This window comes from Pristiophorus japonicus, chromosome 21 (assembly GCF_044704955.1).
Source record: "Pristiophorus japonicus isolate sPriJap1 chromosome 21, sPriJap1.hap1, whole genome shotgun sequence".
Taxonomy (NCBI): Eukaryota; Metazoa; Chordata; class Chondrichthyes; family Pristiophoridae; genus Pristiophorus; species Pristiophorus japonicus.
This window is the reverse complement of record NC_091997.1, coordinates 28,897,315-28,922,370: the sequence shown is the minus strand read 5'-3', so window position 1 is coordinate 28,922,370 and position 25,056 is coordinate 28,897,315. Positions and strand designations below refer to the sequence as shown.

The 25,056-nt window shown below is 46.3% G+C and overlaps 1 protein-coding gene across 1 annotated transcript in view; it reads right to left on the bottom strand.

The window, feature by feature from the left end:
- Positions 1 to 25,056, bottom strand: part of LOC139233885 (plexin domain-containing protein 1-like) — a 328,432-nt gene that overhangs the window by 131,251 nt on the left and 172,125 nt on the right. Inside the window, exons 6-8 of the mRNA XM_070864521.1 lie at positions 24,493 to 24,611; positions 13,480 to 13,579; positions 2,748 to 2,843 (exon numbers count right to left, since the gene is read on the bottom strand). Coding sequence (XP_070720622.1) covers positions 2,748 to 2,843; positions 13,480 to 13,579; positions 24,493 to 24,611 — 315 coding nt within the window. The remainder of the gene's footprint in view (positions 1 to 2,747; positions 2,844 to 13,479; positions 13,580 to 24,492; positions 24,612 to 25,056) is intronic.

Here is a 25,056-nt window from a genome sequence, read left to right as displayed (position 1 = left end):
CGCTGCCACCCCGGGACCCCCACCCTCTGTGATCACAACTCCCACACCCCCTGCCATCCCCCGCTCAATTTTCAGGCTTTAACCTAACAAGCTGGGCCGAGCCATCTGCAGATCGCCTGCAAATTTGAAAGAGGCTGGAGCCTCAAAATCATTGGGGGGTCTCTTCACTGCTGGAATGGGCGACCAGTCCAAAGTCAAAATCTACCCCTCTCTCTTACTCTTCCTCTCTATGAGAGTGTGCCCCTCTGGCAATAGACTGCAAGTACTTCCAGGGCGTGAGATCTGACTCTCTGGTTCCACTCTTCTGATAGATTGTATGTTGTGGCTGCGCTATGTCACCATGCAATCCCTCTTTGCTCAGTTATCTCATCATCATCATAGGCGGTCCCTCGGACGAGGATGATTTGCTTCCACACCAAAAGGGATGAGTTCATAGATGTTTCAATGGAGGACCCGATATTCCAGTCCTGAACTCCAATTGAGGGGGTGGAAGATGCCTGTGCGTGGATTTTTTTAACGTGTGGTGACCGTTGCCCATCAGCCACCACACGGGCTTGACAGAGCTAAGCTTTTATCCAGTGGCAAGGGTTAACCAGGACAACTAGAGACCAGCTCTGCTGCACGGGCCTAGTGCGCACACATATCGCAGTGTGGGCTGGCCCGTGCTGCCCCTGGACCCTCGGCTCTTCTGGGTCCCGAACTCTCATTCGCCGCACCTCCGCTACGACCTTCCCGTTTCTCCGCTGTGCCTGGGCCCCGCCAATGTTCCAGCCCAAGCTCTAACCGGCGACCTGGGCCTTGATGACATCACCCAGTCGCTCACCTCAAGTAGACGCACACTTGGGACGACTTGCACTGGAAGCTGTAGCGGCCGTGCTCCAGCTCTCATACTCCCGACCTGCGGTGGTGTCCTCTCGCAGGTCGGGGTGGCCCATGATATTGCAGAGGCCCGGTCAGTTATCTACCTCCGTCTTGTATATCTATTGGCTTTCCTCCCTTTTTGGGGCTTTTTACGGGGTGGAAATCTGGCCCCGCCGTTTCTGAGGCGGGTGACACTGGCAGAGTGCTGACTTTAACGGCGGGCAGCAGGCGCCACCCCAAACTGTGCAAAATTCAGCTTTGCCGCCCAAAGATGAGAGAGCAGCGCTAAAAGTGGCGATGCACACTCACCCTCGGGTTCCAACGGAGCCGTGTCTCAGGAGGCCAACCCACGGTCAGCGAGATGAAAAAAAAAGTTTCTGACAATTTCCCTCGCCCGCACCCACACTTCCCCACTGCTCCCAGTAATCCCTAAATGCTAAATAAAATAAACACAAACACTTATCTTGATCCCTGGACACTCCCGCCCCGGGATCCCCGATGTCCCGCCACCTTTCCCAGGCGGTACAGACGTCTGCCGGTAAGGCCACCGTGCTCACCTAATTTCACGGCGGCAAGGGGGCGTTGCACGCCTGATGACGTCATCACGAGGGCGCCGGCAGAGCGCGCGGCGGTACGTCTCGGCGCCACCCCCACCGCCCAGCTACATTTTCTGCGAGCCGAGGAACCCGCTCGCCGCCGACGGTGAGGACTTAGCCGCCCGTTAGCCGCCGCTCTCTGGCGGTAACAGGTGGCGTGAGAAACTGAATTGCGACCCCTACGTTCATCACAGTGACAGGCGTCGACATTTTGGCACCCAGGGTTGGTGTCAGGTAGCACACGGCTCAACACAGAGTTCCACTGACCCCTAAAGAAGTGCTTCTCAGAAGAGCACCCACTAATGAACCAGAGTGGACTTGAAGATTTTCTACACCAGCGACCTATACAGCCCGAAAAAGATGGCGAATTAGTGCCAAATGGAAGGTCATTTTCAGCTGTGGCCCAGAGCCAGCAAATTCCGTAATATAAATTTGGTTGTATATAAGTCCTGATATAAAAACGTGAAAGGGCATTGTGCTAAGCAACTGTGCCATCTAGTCCAGTGAGCTCTCCACCCTGAGAAGCCTGTTTAGCAGCATTACTGTGTCAGCTTCTGAGTGCAATTAGAATGTGCCATTCAATTGGGAACTAATGGCCGGGGACATTAGAGGGAGTAGCATGCGGCAACCCGGCCCGGAAATCGGCGCGGTCCCAGCCTGCAAGACCATCAGCAGGCCGAGGCCATCAGAGGGAGCAGCGTGCAGCGGCTTACCACTGCAGGGAGCAACGGGTGGTGCTGCAGGAGAGCGACGGCTGACTGCAGGGCGGGCAGGTACAGCAGGAGCAGCGAGGCCGGGGCGAAGGAACGGCAAGAGTTCTTAGAGGGATGTGATCGGGGCTCAGGAGAGGCGAGGGCTCAGGGGCAGCACGGGCCAGCCCACACTGCGATATGTGTGCGCACTAGGTCCGTGCAGCAGAGCTGGTCTCCAGTCGTCTTGGTTAATCCTTGCCACTGGACCAAGACCTAGCTCTGTCAAGCCCGTGTGGTGGCTGGTGTGCAACGGCCACCCCACGTTAAAAAAATCCACACACAGGCATCTTCCACCCTTCAACATGTAGTTCGGGATCTGGAATATCAGGTCCTTCATTGAAACGCCTGTGAACTCATCCCTTTTCGGCGCGTTTCGAGGGACTGCCTATGATGATGATGGAGAGAGAACTACAAGGATCTCTCCCAACAGGAGAACACAGCACATGGTCATGAAGAGAGGGTAAATAAAACAAGGTCCACCCCAGATACTCAATGCGATCGAAGGTAAAGTTCAAACCATGTAAAAGTCACAACTTACTGGAAACGGGGGTGAATTCCAAGGCTGAACTATTGCTAATCTTCGCCATGTCCATTTCCACCCGGTGATATTCATAAATTGTTCGTCTCTGACCTTCTGCGGATAGAAACGGAATGTGCGATTACACAAGAAACAGGCCAGCCGATGGGACGAGAATCCAGCCAGGGACTCACTCCGGGTATCTGCTATAGAGTGCATAACCTTTCTGAGTCCCTCAATTAGATTCCAGCCTGTAGTTTAAACCGACGCACCTTTCATTCTTCATCGAAAGCATCCAATAAATCTGATTCTATAAATCAGTCTCAGGTATCTGTTATTTTATATATAAACCATTTAAACTTTTCAATTAGATTCTAGATTGCTCCTCATTCCCAGTTATCTTATTTCTATATACAAAGCCCCAATGTACTCTGAACTATCTCGCTGGCTTCTCTGGTAAATCCACTTGTCTGCTGACTAACATTTCACGATGATAGTGTGTCAGCTGTGGCTCAGTGGGTAGCATGCTCGCCTTCTGAAATCTCGAAGGTTGTGGGTTCAAGTACCCACTCAAGGGATTTGAGCACATAAGTCTAGGCTGACACTCCAGTGCAGTGCTGAGGGAGTGCTGCACTGTCGGAGGTGCTGCCTTTTGGACGAGATGTTAAACCGAGGCCCCGTCTGCTCTCTCAGGTGGATGTAAAAGATCCCATGGCACTATTTCGAAGAAGAGCAGGGGAGTTATCCCTGGTGTCCTGGCCAATATTTAGCCCTCAGTCAACATAACAAAAACAGATTATCTGGTCATTGTCACATTGCTGTTTGTGGGAGCTTGCTGTGCACAAATTGGCTTCCACGTTTCCTACATTACAACAGTGACTACACTCCAAAAGTAATTTATTGGCTGTAAAGCACTTTTAGACGTCTGGTGTTCATGAAAGGTGCTATATAAATCCAAGTCTTTCTTTCTTTCAATGTACTCTGAAATATCTCGCTGGATTCTCTGGTAACTCCATTTTTCTATTCATTATAACATTTTACGATGATAGCGGCTTACACAAAAATATTTCTTATTGTAGATTGAAAGGTGCTATATAAATGCAAGTTATTTTTTTTAATGATAATGCTGAATGGGTATTTATACCCCTGATCATGAGACTGGGCTCCCTAGTTCTAGACAGTACAACCAGGGGAAACAACCTCTCAGCATTTCCTCTGTCAATTCCCCTCATAATCTTACATGTTTCAATGCGATCCCCTCTCATTCTTCTAAACTCCAGAGCCGATAGGCCCCAATCTACTCAATCTCCCTTCATGGAACAACCCTCTCATCCCATGAACCAATCCTTCACAAAGGTCGTATAGCCTGGAATATTTAATTCCTAATCAGGCTCAAGTTGTAGCCAGATCTCGCTGTATTGACTACTACATCAGATTGCACAATTATCAAATAATCATTAAAATACAAAAGTAACAATGAGCTCACGGCCATTTGTGTTTTTATATTTTCTGCTTTTAATGTAATTGAAGGATTGAACGTTAATCCCAAACCATCAGTTGAAACTGACCTAACCTTGTACTTCATTAATTACAGTTCACTGTTGGGGAATAAAGGATTGCTCTCCAAATCACTTCTTGTTTAAAACAGTCAGGAACAGATGTACACTACTAATCATCTTGTGTTGGCTGAGTTTTGTTATTGTTAATTTTCTCCCCTCCACTCTGTCACAGTATCAACCTTGGCTCAGTGCTTGGCTCTACTGCCCGAGTTAGAATGTTGTGGGTTCAAGTCCTACTCCAGGGACATAATCTAGGCTGACACTCCCAGTGCAGTGCTGAGGGAGCGCTGCACTGTTGGAGGCGCGTCTTTCGGATGAGACGCAAAACCGAGGCCCCGTCTGCCCTCTCAGGTGGACGTAAAATATCCCATGGCAATATTCGAAGAAGAGCAGGGGAGTTCTCCCTGGTGTCCTGGCCAATATTTATCCCTCAACCAACACCTCAGAACAGATTATCTGATCATCATCGCATTGCTGTTTGTGGGAGTTGCTGCGCGCAAATTGGCTGCTGGATCTCCGATATTACAACAGCGACTACACTTCAAAAGTACTTCATTAGCTGCAAAGCGTTTTGGGACGTCTTGAGGTCGTGAAAGTCACTATATAAACGTAAGTCTTTCTTCTTTGGGCACGGTTCCATGGGTCTGAGTATGCCTTGATACCTGAGCAAAGAGGCCATTACTGATCATGTGTGAACCGTAGTGAGTGTCAGTATGCTGTGCAGCTCTGGGTAGTCTCATGGATGGGCCCCATTTGTACTCAACTGATGTTCATACTGGTGCAATTCCAGCAGGTGCCACTGAGAAATGATCTGGACCAGGAAGTTTGGCTAGTTATCTTCTCCCTAACCAAGAGGCACTAACCGAGCAGAACGCGGGGTCAAGCCAGGGTCCACTGTCCTTACCCTGTCTGGCCTATAGGTGACCCCAGTCCCACACCAGTGTGATTGGCCACTAACTGCCCTCTGAAATTTTAGCTATGAGGAAAGATTGGACTGAATAGGTTTTCTTTGGAACAGAAGATGCTGAGGGGAAATTTGATTGAGGTGTATAAAATTATGAAGGGCATAGATAGAGTGAATAGGAAGGACCTATGTCCCTTAGCAGAGAGGTCAATATTCTCACCACACAAATTCCAGGCAATGACAATCTCCAGCAAGCGAGAGTCCAACCATCGCCCCATGACATTCAACGGCATTACCATCGCCGAAACCCCCACCATCAACATCCTGGGGGTCACCATTGACCAGAATCTTAACTTGACCAGCTACATAAGTACTGCGGCTACAAGAGCAGATCAGAGGCTGGGTATTCTGCGGCGAGTATCTCACCTCCTGACTCCCCAAAGCCTTTCCACCATCTACAAGGCACAAGTCAGGAGTGTGATGGCATATTCTCCACTTGCCTGGCCAAGTGCAGCTCCAAAACATGCATCCAGGACAAAGCAGTCCACTTGATTGGCACCCCATCCACCACCTTCAACATTCACTCCCTCCACCACCGGTGCACCGTGGCTGCAGTGTGTACCATCTACAAGATGCACTGCAGCAACTCGAGTGGCCTTCTTCAGCAGTGCCTCCCAAACCCGCGACCTCTACCACCTAGAAGGACAAGGGTAGCAGGCGCATGGGAACATCATCACCTGCAAGTTCCCCTCCAAGTTACACACCATCCTGACTTGGAAATATATGACCGTTCCTTCATTGTTGCTGGGTCAAAATCCTGGAACCAAACTCCCTAACAACACTGTGGGAGCATCTTCACCAAAAGGACTGCAGCGGTTCAAGAAGGGGGCTCACCACCACCTTCTCAAGGACAGTTAGGGATGGGCAATAAATGCCGGCCTTGCCAGCGATGCCCACATCCCATGAACGAAAAAAAAAGTAACAGGCAACTGATGCCAGTACCCTAAGTGTCTGTCCTTCACAGGTTTCACCGTATATACCCACTGCATCATCATTAAAGAACATAAGAACATAAGAAATAGGAGCAGGAGTAGGCCATTTGGCCCCTCTAGTCTGCTCCACCATTTAATAAGATCATGGCTGATCTGATCATGGACTCAGCTCCAGTTCTCTGCCCGCTCCCCATAACCCTTTACTCCCTTATCGCTCAAAGATGTGTCTATCTCCACCTTAAATATATTCAATACCCTTCATTTATATAGCACCTTTCATGACCACTGGACGTCTCAAAACGCTTTACGGCCAATGGAGTACTTTTGGAGTGTAGTGATTGTTGTAACGTTATAATGCATTCTGAGGGTAATTTATTTTGTCCTGACTTTCCATGGGCCTCGGCAGAGGAGATCCATTAACAGTTCAATTAAAAAGTCGCACATTCATCTTTTAAAAGTGCCACATTTGCAGCGTTGTCTCAGACCTCCAGTTTATCGATTGTGATGCCTCCAGGGTTGACTGAGCACACTGTCTTCGGTGTAAATTGTTTTCCACTCTCGTTCTCGAATCTCATTTCTTCTCTTTTGTTTAAATCTACACTGTGACCCATGGAACTCAATTCTCCTTATCTTCATCTTCGAATCCATTACGGTTGCAAGTTCCAATCATCAGATCGCAGGGCTTTTCAAGGGTTTGGAAATCCAAGCAATATTCACTTGCGACTCTTCCGAGCCAACGCTGCTTAACTCAATGGACTTTGACATTACCTTATTCACTTGCCCAAAGAATAGAGTACGAACACTCAGAAAGGATTGAAAGTCTTATTTACCACAAGTATAAAACAACGCTTGTACTAACAGTTTCAACTATCACTTCCCATTTGTTACAGAGAGGGCATCTGTCCCAGTGAGAAGGATAAATTCTCTTTATCCCTCCTCCCTCCACACTCCGTTCTGTACAGGGACAGAAGCTGCCACTCACAGGCTGGCTGCCCTTTGTACAAACAGATTGCCTCGTTCTCTCTCCCACCTACCTGCTCCACACTCGTTCCTGCACAGGGCAGGAAGCAGTGTACAAACAGTCTCCCTCCCTCTCTCCCTCCCTACCTCACTCCTTCGCTCGCTCTCTCCCTTCCTCCCCACCCCACCCTGCACCTGGAGTGAGGCAGGGCAATAACAGTCTCCCTCCCTCTCTCCCTCCATACCTCACTCCTTCGCTCGCTCTCTCCCTCCCTCCCCGCCTCACCCTGCCCTCTCCGTCCCTCCCTCACTCACTGACTCACTCGCTCTTTCAATTATCACATTGCTGTTTGTGGGAGCTTGCTTGTGCGCAAGTTGGCTGCCACGTTTTCCACATTACAACAGTGAACACACTCCAAAAAGCACTTCATTGGCTGTAAAACGCTCCTGAGGTCATGAAAGGTGCTATATAAATGCAAGCCTATCTTTCTTTCATTTACGTTGGGAGCTCGGGCTTGTTGAGCATCAGGCACTGAACGCACCTGTGGAGTGAGAGGCTGACCTCGCCCAATAATGAGAGGCAGACCCCGCTCATTATAACAAATATTCAGCACGCTGTGCATTAGTCACTTGGAGCAACACAAGTCAGGGAAAGAAAGAGCCTTTTGAGTCCTCAGGATGGCCAATTAGAACATACGAATTAGGAGCAGGAGTGGGTCATTCAGCCCCTCGAGCCTGCTCCGTCATTCAATATCATAACTGATCTGCGGCCTCAACACTTTCATGCCCTATCTCCATATACCTTGATTCCCCTAGAATCCAAAAATCTATCTATCTCAGCCTTGATTATACTTAATGACTGAGCATCCACAGCCCTTTGGAGCAAAGAATTCCCCAAAGTGCTTTTGAGCCGATGAATTACTCTTGTGGCACAGTCACTATTGTTGTGTCGGCAAAACCGATAGTTAATTTGCGCACAATAAGATTCCACCAACAACAATGAGATAAATGACCAGGTAAGCTGCTTTGGATGTGTTGGCTTGGAATGAATACTGGCCAGGATATGAGGAGTTCTCCCCAGCTTTTATTCGAATAGTGCCATGGGATCTTTTACGTCCAGCTGAGAAAGCAGATGGAGTCAGTTTATTGACTCATCTAAATGATTACCGAACCTGGAGTACTGTGCTCAGTTTTGGGCCCCACGCCTTGGGAAGGATATATTGGCCTTGGAGGATGTGCAGCGCAGATTCACCAGAATTGTAACAGGGTTTAAAGAGTCAAATCACGAGAGCAAGTTGTATAAACTTGGCTAATTCGAAGGTTGAGAAGCAATCTAATTGAGGAGTTTAAAATGATAAAGGGATTCTATGGGGCAGATACAGAGAAACTACTGCCTCTGGTGGGAAAGTCCAGAGCAAGAGGGCGTAACCAGAGATGTGAGTTCAAATCCCACCACGGCAGCTGGGGAATTTAAAACCTGTCCATTAAATAAATCTGGAATAAAAAGCTAGTGTCAGTAATGGTGACCATGAAATTGTCGTAAAAACCCATCTGGTTCACTAATGTCCTTTAGGGAAGGAAATCTGCCGTCCTGACCCGTTCTGGGCCTATATGTGACTCCAGACCCACAGCAATATGGTTGACTCTTAACTGCCCTCTGAAATGGCAATTAGGGATGGGCAATAAATCCAGGCCTTGCCAGCAATGCCCACATCGCGAGAATGAATAATTAAAAAAAATAGCCTTAAGATCAGAGCTAGGCCATATGGAGTGAAATCAGGAAGCAATTTTTCACACAAAGGGTTGTGGGAATCTGGAACTCGCTCCCTTCCCCAAAGGATTGTGGGCTAGAGGCATGCATGACCACATAAGTACATCAATTATGCTCTGTAGTCTGTGGAGCAATGCCACCTGGTCGAAGTGGAGGATCGTTTCATAATCCTGTCACTTTTGAATCGCTACCCCTCATTTACACACGAATCAAGGCTTTAATCAGGCTCTCACCATATCTGGGCTCACATTATACAGCACTATGTGGGTGGGGAGCTCTGCGGTCCTCAGCGCCACTCGATGAGGAGGGGGCGGGGGAGGGAGGGTGGAGTGAGTACCCGATGTACTGTTGCACCACGGTTGCTCAAGATCACACCAGCAGCCCCCTGCACTTTAATGTCAGAGTGAAAATAATTGTGGCAATAACATTGAACAAAGAGTAGATTTTACTTTAGGTCATTTAATTGCTCACTTTAGGCTTTTATGCATCAACAGCAACTTAGCATTTTAAACATATTAAAATGTCCCAAGGCAGCTTCACACGAGTGCTGTAAGACAAAAAATGTGGTATCTTCTACTCAACCAAATCCTAAAAAAGTGAAGAAGACTTGTCGTCTCATTTCTGAATATCATATAAAAAAAAGCTAAAACTCAAAACATTAAACACTCCAAGCCCCAAAACTGTAAACATCAAATTTGATGGGCCGAATGGCCTCCTTCTGTGCTGTAGTATTCTAACACCAGCAAATGATTTGGGGGACAAATCACAGTTTCTATTGGGCTGCAAAGTGCTCAGTGATTGGAACTTAGAATTTGCCAGAATTTAACAGAAGAACGTTGTGATCTTTGGATTACTAGAGCGGAATCCTTTCGGGATTCTCATGGTCTAAACATTAGCTTCAAGGGAGATGCACTAACTCAGAAAGCAGAGCATGTTCAATTTGCTTTGCTGTATTATTTTTTATTGGGTCACCCCACTAATTTCCATCTTTCTTTCTCACTTGAGATGGGGGTCATCATCATCGTCATAGGCAGTCCTTCGGAATCGAGGAAGACTTGCTCCCACTCTAAAAATGAGTCCTTAGGTGGTTGAACAGTCCAATATGAGAACCACAGTCCCCGTCACAGGTGGGACAAATAGTCGTTGAGGGAAAGGGTGGGTGGGACAGGTTTGCCACGCGTGCTTTCTGCTACCTGCGCTTGATTTCTGCATGCTCTCGGCGATGAGACCTGAGCAACACTCATCCTCTGGTACCTTACTCAAGTGATCAGCATTCATGTATACCTAAGGGGTCAAAATTGGGTTTATTACCCTGCCTGTTACCATCGGTAATTAAATATCAAAAACACTACCAAGTTTATTTGAATTTTAACTTCTCTCCAATCTCCCCACCCCTCCAGTGCACAGACTAACTGAGCCCAAGAGAGTGAACGACCTACTCCCATCATCTGCCAATGCTACTCTGATCTAATCCCAGGGCATGTGTGAGTGTCATCATAGGCAGTCCCTCGGAATCGAGGAAGACTTGCTTCCACTCTTAGAATGAATCCTTAGGTGGCTGAACAGTCCAATACGAGAACCACAGTCCCTGCCACAGGTGGGACAGATAGTCGTTGAGGGAAAGGATGGGTGGGACAGGTTTGCCGCACGCTCTTTCCGCTGCCTGCGCTTGATTTCTACATGCTCTTGACGATGAGACTCGGGGTGCTCAGCGCCCTCCCGGATGCACTTCCTCCACTTAGGGCGGTCTTTGGCCAGGGACTCCCAGGTATCTGTGTCTACGCACATACAGAGGCTGAACTCCAGGACATAGTCGACGCATTTACTGAGGCGTACGAAAGCATGGGTCTTACGCTAAACATCTGTAAGACAAAGGTCCTCCACCAGCCTGTCCTCATCGTACAGCACTGCCCCCCCAGTCATCAAGATCCACGGCGCGGCCCTGGACAACATGGACCATTTCTCATACCTCGGTGAGTGTGGCCCGGGGATGACCCTCCAATTCTCCTCTCTCCTCGACGTCTCTACAGGAGACCAAGAGCTCAGCGGGTGGATGAGGGCAGGCGGGACCAAACTCTCAAAGGCCGTGGCAACATGATGCCTCAAGCATCCTCAAAATAAAATATACGGCTTCTTAAAGGTGATAAATTTCAGAATAAAGTGAATGATTTTTTTTGTGTGTGAAAGTATTTTAGACCAAATGTGAGCCATCATTCGGGCCTGGGTCATTCTGCTTCGAGACAGCACTTACAGTCTGCAACTGTTCTTGTACCAATAAAAGTTGATTTTAATGCATCTCAAATGTTTTTGTCAGACAAAAAAAAATGCTGTGCCAAGGGTAAGGAAAATGCTTATGGCTGCAACTGGGAGAAGTCTGAAGTTACCCGGTTGATTAACTGAGAGAATGAACGAGTAACTGGGTCAAGGCTGAACCTTGCCAATAAAAGCAAATTAAGATAATGGAACTGTTTTTCAAGACACTTTCTACAAGGGGATTGTTATGAGGTACAACTTGTCAGAAAGGTCTTAGAAATAGAAACTGATGAACACTCGCAGGCTCGCTGTACAAGAGATGGATCAACTTCACCTTGACCAGAAAATAAAAGATTTACATTTATACAGCGCCTTTCACGACCACCGGATGTCTCAAAGCGCTTTACAGCCAATGAAGAACTTTTGTAATGTAGGAAATGTGGCAGCCAATTTGCCCACAGCCAGCTCCCACCAATAGCAATGTGATAACGACCAGGTAATCTGTTTTTGTTATGTTGATTGAGGGATAAATATTGGCCAGGACACCGGGGATAACTCCCCTGCTCTTCAAAAATGTGCCATTGGATCCTTTACATTCACCTGAGAGAGCAGACGGGGCTTCGGTTTAACCTCGCATCCAAAAGACGGCACCTCCGGCAATGCAGCACTCCCTCAGCACTGCCAACCAAAATTTTGGTGCTCAAGTTCCTGGAGTGTGACTTGAACCCACAACTTTTTGACTCAGAAGCAAGTGTGCGATCCACTGAGCCACAGCTGACACTGGAAGGTTTTAATCCCATGGTTTCATACCATCTGTATTTCTATGGGATGAGCATTGTTGGTCCTCAGTTGCAAAGTGCAAAGAAGAGGAAGAAGATGGCAACGCCTGTTTTAATATTTTTTCTCACACATTTTGTGATCAAACTGAGTTTCTTACCTGAAGAAGGATGGGAATCACCACAAAGATAAAAAATAGTGAGTAGGATAGCCTATGGAAAACCAACATGAGATAGAGATGGGTCTCTATAAATCCTTTCATGACCTCACTCTTCCCTATCTCTGTAACTTCCTCCAATGCGACAAGCCCTCCCCTTGAACTTTCTATTCCTCGGTATCTGACCTCTGGTGAATTACCCCATTCCTTCACCTCACCACTTGCAGCCATGCCTTCATCTTCTAAACCCTCCCTAAATCCCTCTGCCCTGCCTCTTCATACTCCTGATATCTACCCTCTTACGAACATAGAAACTGGTGTTGGCCATTCAGCCCCTCGAGCCTGGTCCGCATAAAAATGCAAGTTCTTGCTACTCTCTTTGGGTTGACGTCCCTTTTCTTACCCATGCCTCTGCGAAGCGTCTTGGAACACTCTTCTACGTTAAAAACGCTATGTAAATACAAGTTGATTTTCTTTTCACCTCTACACATAGTACTTGTACAAAAAGTTTGCTGTTTCCTCTGTGGAAGCAACTATTAATAATAATAATAACTAATAATAATTTTTATTTATATAGTGCCTTTAACGTAGTAAACATTCCAAGGCGCTTCACAGCAGTGTTACAAGACAAAACAGATAAGGTTGACACTGAGCCACAAATGAAGAAATTACGGCAGGAAGAGGTAGGTTTTAAGGAGCATCTTGAAGGAGGAAAGCGAGGCAGAGAGGTTTAGACAGAGAGTTCCAGAGCTTGGGGCCTTGGCAACAGAAGGCACGGCCACCGATGGTTGAGCGATGATAATCAGGGATGCTCAAGAGGGCAGAATTAGAGGAGCGCAGACATCCTGGGGGGTGTTGTGGGGCTGGAGGAGATTACAGAGATAGGGAGGGGCGAGGCCATGGAGGGATTTGAAAATAAGGATGAGAATTTTGAAATCGAGGCATTGCTTAACCGGGAGCCAATGTAGGTCAGCGAGCACAGGGCTAAAAACAGAAAATGCTGTAAATCTCAGCGGGTGAGGCAGCATTTGTGGAGAGGAAGCAGAGTTAACATTTCGGGTCAATGACCCTTCGTCAGAACTGGGATGATGCGGGACCTGGTGTGAGTTAGGCCACGGGCAGCCGAGTTTTGGATCACCTCTAGTAGGGTAGAATGTGGGAGGCCGGCCAGGAGTGCATTGGAAGTTGGAATAGTCACGTCTAGAGGTAACAAAGGCAAGTTAAGGATTTATTTGCTGAGCTTGAAAGACAAGTGTGCTAAGGGAATGATAAAATTTGCCAATTTTTGGACTTTGACAGTGAGTCCAATTGCAGCATTGTCCTCTCAGTTTCATTTGCCATATTGATTTATTGAGCTCGCTCGAAATGCAGTTTACTTACCAGGAACGTGTGGAGCCTCATGGTCTATCATGAAGGCATCAGACAGTCCTACTTTGACAGGATGCTGTGCAGAATTGATCTGAGTCACAGTTATTGGAACCTGGAGAATAGATTAAAAAGCGACATTAACATCCAGCCATTCATTTCATCTGTGTAGGTTGACAATGCCGTGAACTGCCCATTCTTTTCTCCCCAATTCTTCAACCACAGAGGTTATGAAGCTTCATGACATGCTCTCTGCCAATCAGGTCAGATACCATACAGAATGAGGAACACTGAGTATTTGAAAAATAGTTTGAATCAAGCACTTATTTTGACTTTTTCATCCTTTAGTTTATAGAGCTCTTTTCTTTTATGAGTTCTCAATAAAATGTGTGTGAATGTGTGTGTGAGTGAGTGTGTGCGTGAGAGCATGAGTGAGTGTGTGTGAGAGCATGAGTGAGTGTGAGAGTGGGAGTCTGTGTGTGAGTGAGTGTGTAAGTGTGAGTGAGTGTGTGTGTGAATTTGAGTGAGTGTGTGTGAGAGTATTAGTGAGTGTGAGAATGCAAGAGTGTGAATCTGTGTGTGAGTGAGTGTGTGTGTGTCAGTGAGTGTGTGAGTGTGAATGTGTGAGTGTGAATGTGTGTGAATATATGAGTGTGAGTAAATGTGTGTGAGTGATTGTGTGTGTGTGAGTGAATGAGTGTATGAGTGAGAGTGTGAGTGAATGAGTGTACGAGTGTATGAGTGACTGTGTGAGTGTATGAGAGTCTGTGAGAGCATGAGTGAGTGTGAGAGTACGAGAGTGAGTGCGATTGTGTGAATGAGTGAGTGTGAGAGTATGAATGTGTGAGTGTGTGAGTGCAAGAGTGTGTGAGTGTGAATGTGTGCGTGCATGTGCGATGAAGAGCATTGTATAATGGAATTATAGAAGGGTGCAGCTTCCCATAGCTGGAGTTCCAGTGAAGGCTGTGTATGGGTAGTGGACACCCAACAAATGAACAAAAGATTGGCAGGACATTGAAGGATGCCTCATTAAAATAAATCTCAAGGATCTGTCCAAAGCCTGTGACCGCAAGACTAGAGCTGAAAATTCTTACAAATCGGATGATGCAGTGGTCAGCACACTGTCCTTTCTCCGTGATGGCCTAGCCTTCGAGACTGATGGCTCAGGTTTGCTCTTTCTGCGAGCTGTAAGATCCCAAGTGAAATAGCTCAGTGGGAGTTTGGACCCAATACTAATTCAGCATGAATTCAGAGTATGAGCGTATCCACAAGTTGGCATTAAAGTGGGAGATGTGGAAACTGGAATAGCCACACTGCTGTAGTAGGAAGTCACTCCGCTGACATTGGGGCCAGGACAGAATAGATACATCTACGCTCTACATTATGTATCACCAACTGGCAGCCCGGTGGCCACATATGGCCGTTGATCCTCAGACATCTGGACCTCAAAACCCGAGTAACTTAGACCTATTTGTGCTTACGTTTCTTATTGTGTCAGTTGTGGCTCAGTGGGTAGCACACTTGCCTGAGTCAGAAAGGTTGTGGGTTCAGATCCCACTAGGCTGACACTCCAGTTCAGTGCTGAGGGAGTGCTGCACTGTCGGAGATGCTGTCTTTTGAATGAGACGTTAAACTGAGGCTCCATCTGCTCTCTCAGGTGGATGTAAAAGATCCCATGGTACTACTAAGAAGAGCAGGGGAGTTATCCCCGGTGTCCTGGGGCCAATATTTATCCCTTAATCAACATAACAAAAAACAATTTATCTGGTCATTGTTGTTTGTGGGAGCTTGCTGTGCGCAAATTGGCTGCCGCGTTTCTCACATTACAACAGTGACTACACTCCAAAAGTACTTCATTGGCTGTAAAGCGCTTTTAGACGTTTGGTGGTCGTGTGAGGTGCTATTTAAATGCACGTCTTTCTTTCTTTTTTATTTGCTAGCTTGTTCTGTTTGAATGTTGCGGACCTGGAGGTTTTACAAATCAGTCCTTGATTCTGTTGCCTCAGAACACCAAGATCTGTCGGTATCAGAAGCTTGAGGTTCGTGAAAACTAACGGGAACAGGAATTTAATCTTTATGTGTGGGGCCTTGGACGCTGAACGTTATTTACCTAAATAAGCCACAAAGTTAAAAGTCTCGAGACGCCCCTGCTCTGCATCTAACCTGCTCGATGGCTAATCTGGGATTCTTGATTCTAACACCGGATGGCAGAAGTTTAATTCCCCAGCACTGACATCTCTCAGTGTGAAGAACACAAACCACTTCAGACTTTGCCTCTTTCTCTCCACTCTAATGTATTTTAGAAACTAACAATGCCAGCTGCAGGCGGCTTTTACGAGTTTCTTTGGAATGAATTCTTTTATGGCTGTTTCTATAGCAATTGTCTCTTTTCACATCTACAGAATAGCCGATTGAGAGCAGGTCTGAAGATTGAATCTAACAGCGATTCCTTCTCTGTGAAGTGTTGCCTCCAGGGTTGGGAATCAAATTACCACAATCCATATTCACCATCATCAAAAGCAACGGTTTCTAAAAGGTTTGGCGCGATTATTTCATTGCCGCACAAAAAAAAATACAAAGGAAAACTAAAGCTTCATCAGTATTAAAGAAAAAACAACAGTGTATATTAGTATCTGATTAGTGTATATTAGTGCTATCTGGATATTCAGATAATGGAATAAGAAAGAAATGGGCTTAGGTTTGAAGAGAGGTTCTGATGCATTTCATGCTTTCTACTCAAGTAACTCATGTATATATTGTGCCCGCAATTGTACAATGTGCCCACAATGGGTTCTGTGATATTCTTAGTGATAATCTGAAAAAACTGAATCTGAAATCCAAAATAAATCAGTTTCCCTACATTACAACAGTACTTCAAAAATACTTCATTGGTTGTAAAGCGCTTTGGGATAGCCAGAGTTCATGAAAGACGCTATAGAAATGCAGTCTTTCTTTCTCATGGTGGTTTAACTCGATTTCCTGATCTTCTGCAACAGTTGGTGAAGAGAACAACTTTGGTTCCAATGCTTTGTGAAAGGTGAGTGCAGCTTTAATTGTGATGTCGGCTTATTGAAGGGGGAACCACACAGGGGTGGGCGGGAGGTTGGAGAAGGGGGGGAAGAAATATTGGAGGGGGGAGGATTGAAAAAGGGGGGGAAGGTTGGAGAAGGGGGGGAAGGTTGGAGAAGGGGGGGAGGTTGGAAAGGGGGGGAGGTTGGAAAGGGGGGGAGGTTGCAGAAGGCGGGGGGGGGGGTGGAGAAGGGGGGAGGGGGGTGGAAGCCTTTGTTTTGTACCATTTTATTACTCACTTAACTTCGCTGTGCTTGCTATCAAAGAGTGAAAGTGGCCCAACCATTTATCCATTAAATCAATAAATCTCTCAGTGAGGTAATTTGATGCTGGACTGGGCTGAACACATGAAATCTCATTGGTTCAGGAATATATATACGAGAGAAAAGAAAAATGATTTCCATGACAGAGACCAATCTTGGTGGTTCTTTTGGAGGGGAGGTGTGATGTACGCACTAATGAGGATGCTCACAGGTTTCTGGAATTGTTGAGTTGGGAGTGACTCAATAAAACCCCAGCCAGTTGGGTTCGGGGGATCCACGATGAGGCAGATGGTTGTGAGCCTGGTGGATGAACTGGTAATGTGTAGTGTGATTGTTAACCCTTTTGCTAATAAACCAACTAGTTCTGAACAGCAATGTGTTGCTATGAATTCTTAAGCAAAGAACCCATGAAGCAAGTACATTACAGGAGGAGAGAGTCAATGCAAAATGTTCAGACACTGTTTCCAAGATTATGATGACATTGCCACAGCCGCTTTGGATACCCCACTTCTTTGACAAAATATCTCTCAGATACTTTTCTAATAATTCTTTTGATGAATTTCTGAGGTGCGGGATAAGAGTGCTGCAGAATAATACACTTCTACTTGGGGAACCAAGGATCAGTACCGAGTGCTCCCACATCCGGTATAGCAGCAGAGCATTTAAGAGAAGGCTAGACACGCATATGAGGGAGAAAGGAATAGAGGGTTATGCTGATAGATTTAGATGAGGAAAGAAGGGAGGAGGCTCGAGTGGAGGACAAACGCCCACATGGACTGTTTCTGTGCCGTATATCCCGTGTAATCCTGTGCAAAAACGTACTTCTCCTGTGGCCCAATATGTCTTAAGCCCCAACTCAGAAGAGCACCTCCATTTCCCACACCACTCTGAATCAGATTGTCAAATTAGTGCCAATTTTTCGCCAGTTCTCTGCAGTGACCTGATGCCCACAGGGGACGAGGTCAAGACTAGTTGAACTAATTAACGTACAGTCATAACATGAGCAGTGAGAGGAGATTTTCATCATTATAGTATAGGCTGGACTTGTATGCATTTGGACAGTGCACCTAATCGACTGGACCACCCGAACAGACAAAGGAATAGAAATTGCCCTCCGCAGCTGCCCTTTTTGAAGTGTTCTGGCAGCCGCACTGGCCTATCCGGCGAAATTCAGCTCCAAGGGTTTTTTTTTCCAGCATTGATCATCATGAGGGGGGAACTGGGGGCAGAGCACAGTGGCGGTCACTAGCGAGGCGGAAGTGGGGGCGGGACGGAGTGTCCGCAGCTGTCAGCCATCAGCTCCGCGCTGATGATGTCATCGCGCTGGCGCGTCACCACGTCTCACCCCTTCAGTTAAAGGGGAGGGCCGCTGTGAACTCTGCAGATATTTTAGTTAGGTCCACTGGCCACCAGGGAGTGTTTTGGCCGGGCCAGCGTCCTAGCACCCAAGAGGGGGTGCCAAGCTGCCTGTTGGTGGCCCGGCCGAATCCGGGGGCCATAATTGTCGGGCTGACCTGGCAGTCGGCCGACAAAATAAAATAACATGGCGGCCGCGGCGGTGCGCCTTCCCCTTTAAGGGCGGCTGTGTCACCATTTCACACCGAGTGCACCGACAGCAAAATCCATTCCGTGCCGCCCCATGGTCGCCGCTATCCGATGGCCTGAGGCCTTATTGGGAGAGGCAATTTCGGCCCCAACATGTATCTTACCCAGTGTGTCTTCCAATCTCTACCACTTGGCCCTTTAACTTCACCAGTTAAATATCTATAACTTTTAGAATTCTATCGGTTCCAAAACCTCAAAGTAGCCCCCCATTTATAGTCAGGAATTTCTGGCCTGCAGATCACCGCCAAACACTACAATTCAGGCCTCATTGGCACCTATCGGCCAGTTTCCCTGAGAGAGGCCACGCAAGGAAAGATAGTACAAGAATAGGAAATGTCACGCAGGTGCTGTAACCTCTATTCTTCTGTGGTTCCAAGTTGGGTGCATTTGGGGCTAATTATTAAAACATTTACAATTCCACAATGGCGTATAATCTTTCAAGCTTTCTCTCGCCAACAAATTATGAGTTGCAAAAAGAATACAATAATTTTTTTTTTGTTTCCAAGTTGAGAATTTTCTGCATTCCATCTTGAGTTGAAATCTTAGGTCTTCAGTGTTCACCAATGTTTTAGCATTGACTATGCCAAGATTTTTGTACTGTTTCAGACCATCTCAAGATGTGAGTTTCATACCCTTGTACTCAATGTGCGAATCACTCTTGTGGCTAAATCCACTGTGCAGTTATGGCCATACAGACCGAGACATTTGCTGTTTAATCCCTAAACGGTGCTCCGTTAACTAATCTCAGCTGTGAGTGGGTTTATGTGACTGATTTCAAAGTCCTTGGTCAGAGAGTGGGGAGAACAATATCTGCCAGAGTTTGTGCCCGTGATTACTGTCTAATAAGTCCCGCTGGATGAAAACATAAGAACATAAGAATTAGGAACAGGAGTAGGTCATACGGCCTCTCACACCTGCTCCGCCATTCAATAAGATCATGGCTGATCTTCGACCTCAACTCCACTTTCCCGCCTGATCCCCATATCCCTCGATTCCCCTAGACTCGAAAAATATATCTATCTAAGCCTTGAATATACTCAATGACTGAGCATCCACAGCTCTTTGGGGCAGAGAATTCCAAAGATTCACCACCCTCTGAATGAAGAAATTCCTTCTCATTTCGGTCTTAAAAAGCCAACGCCTTATCCCGAGACTATGCCCCCTAGTTCTAAACTCTCCAGCCAGGGGAAACAATCTACTCAACGGCAGAGTGATGAAAGGTTCAGGTTCAGTTGCAATGACTCATAGTCGAATAACCGACTGATGCTCACTGCCCAAGCAAGAAGATGTACAATGATAGGGGTAATTTTCCTATGACTTAACACCACCAAGCAGGGAGACTCGCCCTCCAGAAACACATGTCAGGAATTCGAGTCTGCAATGTGCACAATTGTCTAACCTGTGTCGGAAATTGTGCACATTGCACGCTCAAGTTTTCGATACAGGCGCTTGATGGGATTGCAAATTTGGAAAATTTGCATTCTGCCTCGTCTCCCTCCAGCACTGAATATCGCGATGGATGTGATTTATACAACCAACTTCTAATGCTTTTGAAAAAATATATTTGTTGTTCAGGTGATTGGGTCATCATCTGATGATCCTTGCTTCTATAAATAAATCCAAATGTCTTTCTGTCTGGGCTGGGACGCCCTTTGTCATAGGATAAGAGTGGGACTGTCAAAGTTAGTCAACAGAATAACAGGTGATGGTGAGTTACAAGAAGACTTGCTATTATTTTCAGTGGGAGTGAAGGCGTTGGCACATGGTATTGGGGGTAATGTACTGACATAGAGAACTGGTTGGCAGACAGGAAGCAGAGAGTCGGGATAAACGGATCCTTTTCAGAATGGCAGGCAGTGACTAGTGGGGTGCTGCAGGGTTCAGTGCTGGGACCACAGCTCTTTACAATATACATCAATGATTTCGATGAAGGAATTAAGTGTAATATCTCCAAGTTTGCAGATGACACTGGGTGGCAGTGTGAGCTGTGAGGAGGATGCTAAGAGGCTGCAAGGTAATTTGGACAGGTTAGGTGAGTGGGCAAATGCATGGCAGATGCAGTGTAATGTGGATAAATGTGAGGTTATCCACTTTGGTGGCAAAAACAGGAAGGCAGAATATTATCTGAATGGCGACAGATTAAGAAAAGGGGAGGTGCAACGAGACTTGGGTGTCATGGTAAATCAGTCCTTGAAAGTTGGCATGCAGTACAGCAGGCGGTGAAGAAAGCAAATGGCATGTTGGCCTTCATAGCTAGGGGATTTGAGTATAGGAGTAGGGAAGTCACTGCAGTTGTACAGGGCCTTGGTGAGGCTTCACCTGGAATATTGTGTTCAGTTTTGGTCTCCTAATTTGAGGAAGGATGTTCTTGCTATTGAGGGAGTGCAGCGAAAGTTCACAAGACTGATTCCCAGGATGGCAGGACTGACATATGAGGAGAGACTGGATCGACTGGGCCTATATTCACTGCAGTTTAGAAGAATGAGAGGTGGGATTGGACAGGTTAGATGCAGGAAGAATGTTCCTGATGCTGGGGAAGTTCAGAACCAGGGGTCACAGTCTAAGGATAAGGGTTAAGCCAGTTAGGACCGAGATGAGGAGAAATTTCTTCACTCAGAGAGTTGTTAACCTGTGGAATTCTCTACCGCAGAAAGTTGTTGAGACCAGTTCGTTACATATATTCAAAAGGGAGTTAGATATGACCCTTACAGCTAAAGGGATCAAGGGGTATGGAGAGAAAGCAGGAAAGGGGTACTGAGGTGAATAATCATAAGAACATAAGAATTAGGAACAGAAGTAGGCCATCTAGCCCCTCGAGCCTGCTCCGCCATTCAATAAGATCATGGCTGATCTGGCCGTGGACTCAGCTCCACTTACCCGCCCTCTCCCCGTAACCCTTAATTCCCTTTGTGGTTAAAAATCTATCTATCTGTGACTTGAATACATTCAATGAGCTAGCCTCAACTGCTTCCTTGGGCAGAGAATTCTACAGATTCACAACCCTCTGGGAGAAGAAATTCCTTCTCAACTCGGTTTTAAATTGGCTCCCCCGTATTTTGAGGCTGTGTCCCCTAGTTCTAGTCTCCCCGACCAGTGGAAACAACCTCTCTGCCTCTATCTTGTCTATCCCTTTCATGATTTTAAATGTTTCTATAAGATCACCCCTCATCCTTCTGAACTCCAACGAGTAAAGACCCAGTCTACTCAATCTATCATCATAAGGTAACCCCCTCATCTCCGGAATCAACCTAGTGAATCGTCTCTGTACCCCCTCCAAAGCCAGTACATCCTTCCTTAAGTAAGGTGACCAAATCTGCACGCAGTGCTCCAGGTGCGGCCTTACCAATACCCTATACAGTTGCAGCAGGACCTCCCTGCTTTTGTACTCCATCCCTCTCGCAATGAAGGCCAACATTCCATTCGCCTTCCTGATTACCTGCTGCACCTGCAAACTAACTTTTTGGGATTCATGCACAAGGACCCCCAGGTCCCTCTGCACCTAAGCATGTTGCAATCTCTCCCCATTCAAATAATATTCCCTTTTACTGTTTTTTTTCCCAAGGTGGATGACCTCACACTTTCCGACATTGTACTCCATCTGCCAAACCTTAGCCCATTCGCTTAACCTATCCAAATCTCTTTGCAGCCTCTCTGTGTCCTCTACACAACCCGCTTTCCCACTAATCTTAGTGTCATCTGCAAATTTTGTTACACTACACTCTGTCCCCTCTTCCAGGTCATCTATGTATATTGTAAACAGTTGTGGTCCCAGCACTGATCCCTGTGGCACACCACTAACCACCGATTTCCAACCCGAAAAGGACCCATTTATCCCGACTCTCTGCTTTCTGTTCGCCAGCCAATTCTCTATCCATGCTAATACATTTCCTCTGACTCCGCGTACCTCTATCTTCTGCAGTAACCTTTTGTGTGGCATCTTATCGAATGCCTTTTGGAAATCTAAATATACCACATCCATTGGTACACCTCTATCCACCATGCTCGTTATATCCTCAAAGAATTCCAGTAAATTAGTTAAACATGATTTCCCCTTCATGAATCCATGCTGTGTCTGCTTGATTGTACTATTCCTATCTAGATGTCCCGCTATTTCTTCCTTAATGATAGTTTCAAGCATTTTCCCCACTACAGATGTTAAACTAACCGGCCTATAGTTACCTGCCTTTTGTCTGCCCCCTTTTTTAAACAGAGGCGTTACATTAGCTGCTTTCCAATCTGCTGGTACCTCCCCAGAGTCCAGAGAATTTTGGTAGATTATAACAAATGCATCTGCTATAACTTCCGCCATCTCTTTTAATACCTTGGGATGCATTTCATCAGGACCAGGGGACTTGTCTGCCTTGAGTCCCATTAGCCTGTCCAGCACTACCCCCGTAGTGATAGTGATTGTCTCAAGGTCCTCCCTTCCCACATTCCTGTGACCAACAATTATTGGCATGGTTTTTGTGTCTTCCACTGTGAAGACGGAAGCAAAATAATTGTTTAAGGTCTCAGCCATTTCCACATTTCCCATTATTAAATCCCCCTTCTCATCTTCTAAGGGACCAACATTTACTTTAGTCACTCTTTTCCGTTTTATATATCTGTAAAAGCTTTTACTATCTGTTTTTATGTTTTGCGCAAGTTTACCTTCGTAATCTATCTTTCCTTTCTTTATTGCTTTTTTAGTCATTCTTTGCTGTTGTTTAAAATTTTCCCAATCCTCTAGTTTCCCACTAACCTTGGCCACCTTATACGCATTGGTCTTTGATTTGATACTCTCCTTTATTTCCTTGGTTATCCACGGCTGGTTATCCCTTCTCTTACCGCCCTTCTTTTTCACTGGAATATATTTTTGTTGCGCACTATGAAAGAGCTCCTTAAAAGTCCTCCACTGTTCCTCAATTGTGCCATCGTTAAGTCTGTGTTTCCAGTCTACTTTAGCCAACTCTGCCCTCAACCCACTGTAGTCCCCTTTGTTTAAGCATCATACGCTCATTTCTGACACAACTTCCTCACCCTCAATCTGTATTACAAATTCAACCATACTGTGATCACTCATTCCGAGAGGATCTTTTACTAGGAGATCGTTTATTTTTCCTGTCTCATTACACAGGACCAGATCTAAGATAGCTTGCTACCTTGTAGGTTCTGTTACATACTGTTCTAAGAAACAATCCCGTATGCATTCTATGAATTCCTCCTCCAGGCTACCCCTGCGATTTGAGTTGACCAATCGATATGTAGGTTAAAATCCCCCATGACTACTGCAGGCAGTATTTTCACATGCCTCCATTATTCTCTTTATTATTGCCCGCCCCACCGTGAAGTTATTATTTGGGGGCCTATAAACTACGCCCATCAGTGACTTTTTCCCCTTACTATCTCTAATCTCCACCCACAATGATTCAACATTTTGTTTATTAGAGCCAATATCGTCTCTCACAACTGCCCTGATATCATCCTTTATTAACAGAGCTACCCCACCTCCTTTCCCTTCTTGTTTATCTTTCCAAATCATCAGATACCCCTGTATGTTTAATTCCCAGTCTTGGCCACCCTGCAACCATGTTTCTGTAATGGCCACCAAATCATACCCATTTGTCATGATTTGTGCCATCAACTCATTTACTTTATTTCGAATGCTGCGTGCATTTAGGTAGAGTGTTTTAATCCTAGTTTTTAAACCATGATTTTTAGTTTTGACCCCTCCTGCAGCCCCTTTATAGTCAGTGGCCCTTTTTGTTTTTTGCCTTGGGTTTCTCTGCCCTCCAGTTTTACTCATCTCCTTTCTGTCTTTTGCTTTTGTCTCCTTTTTGTTTCCCTCTGTCTCCCTGCATTGGTTCCCATCCCCCTGCCATATTAGTTTAACTCCTCCCCTACAGCATTAGCAAACACTCCCCCTAGGACATGGGTTCCGGTCCTGCCCAGGTGCAGACCGTCTGGTTTGTACTGGTCCCACCTCCCCCAGAACCGGTTCCAATCAGCCGTGATCTTATTGAATGGTGATGCAGGCCCGAAGGGCCGAATGGCCTACCCCTGCATCTATTTTCTATGTTTCCCCATCGCTGCGTACCCGTTACATACTCACATCCTTGTAACTGAAGACGATCCGACCTTCTTGACACAATGTGGCCTGAAAGGTGAAACTTCCGACATCCTCTCGGTCAGGCAGAAACACTTTATCCCATTGGACGACGAATGCAGTCCCTAAACAGTATATAAGAACATAAGAGCATAAGAAATAGGAGCCATACGGCCTCTCGAGCCTGCTCCGCCATTCAGTAATATCTTGGCTGATCGTCGACCTCAACTCCACTTTCCCGCCTGATCTCCACATCCCTTGATTGCCCTAAACTCCAAAAATCTATCTATCTCAGCCTTGAATATATTCAGCCACTCCATCCACAGCTCTCTGGGGCAGAGAATTCCAAAGATTCACAACTCTCTGAGTGAAGAAATTCCTCCTCATCTCTGTCTTAAATTGTTCACCCCTTATCCTGAGACTGTGCCCCCTAGTTCTGGACACTCCAGCCAGGGGAAACAACCTCTCAGCATCTACCCTGTCAATCTCCCTCAGAATCTTGTATGTTTCAATGAGATCACCTTTCATTCTTCTAAACTCCAGGGAGTATTGGCCCACTCGACACAAGGC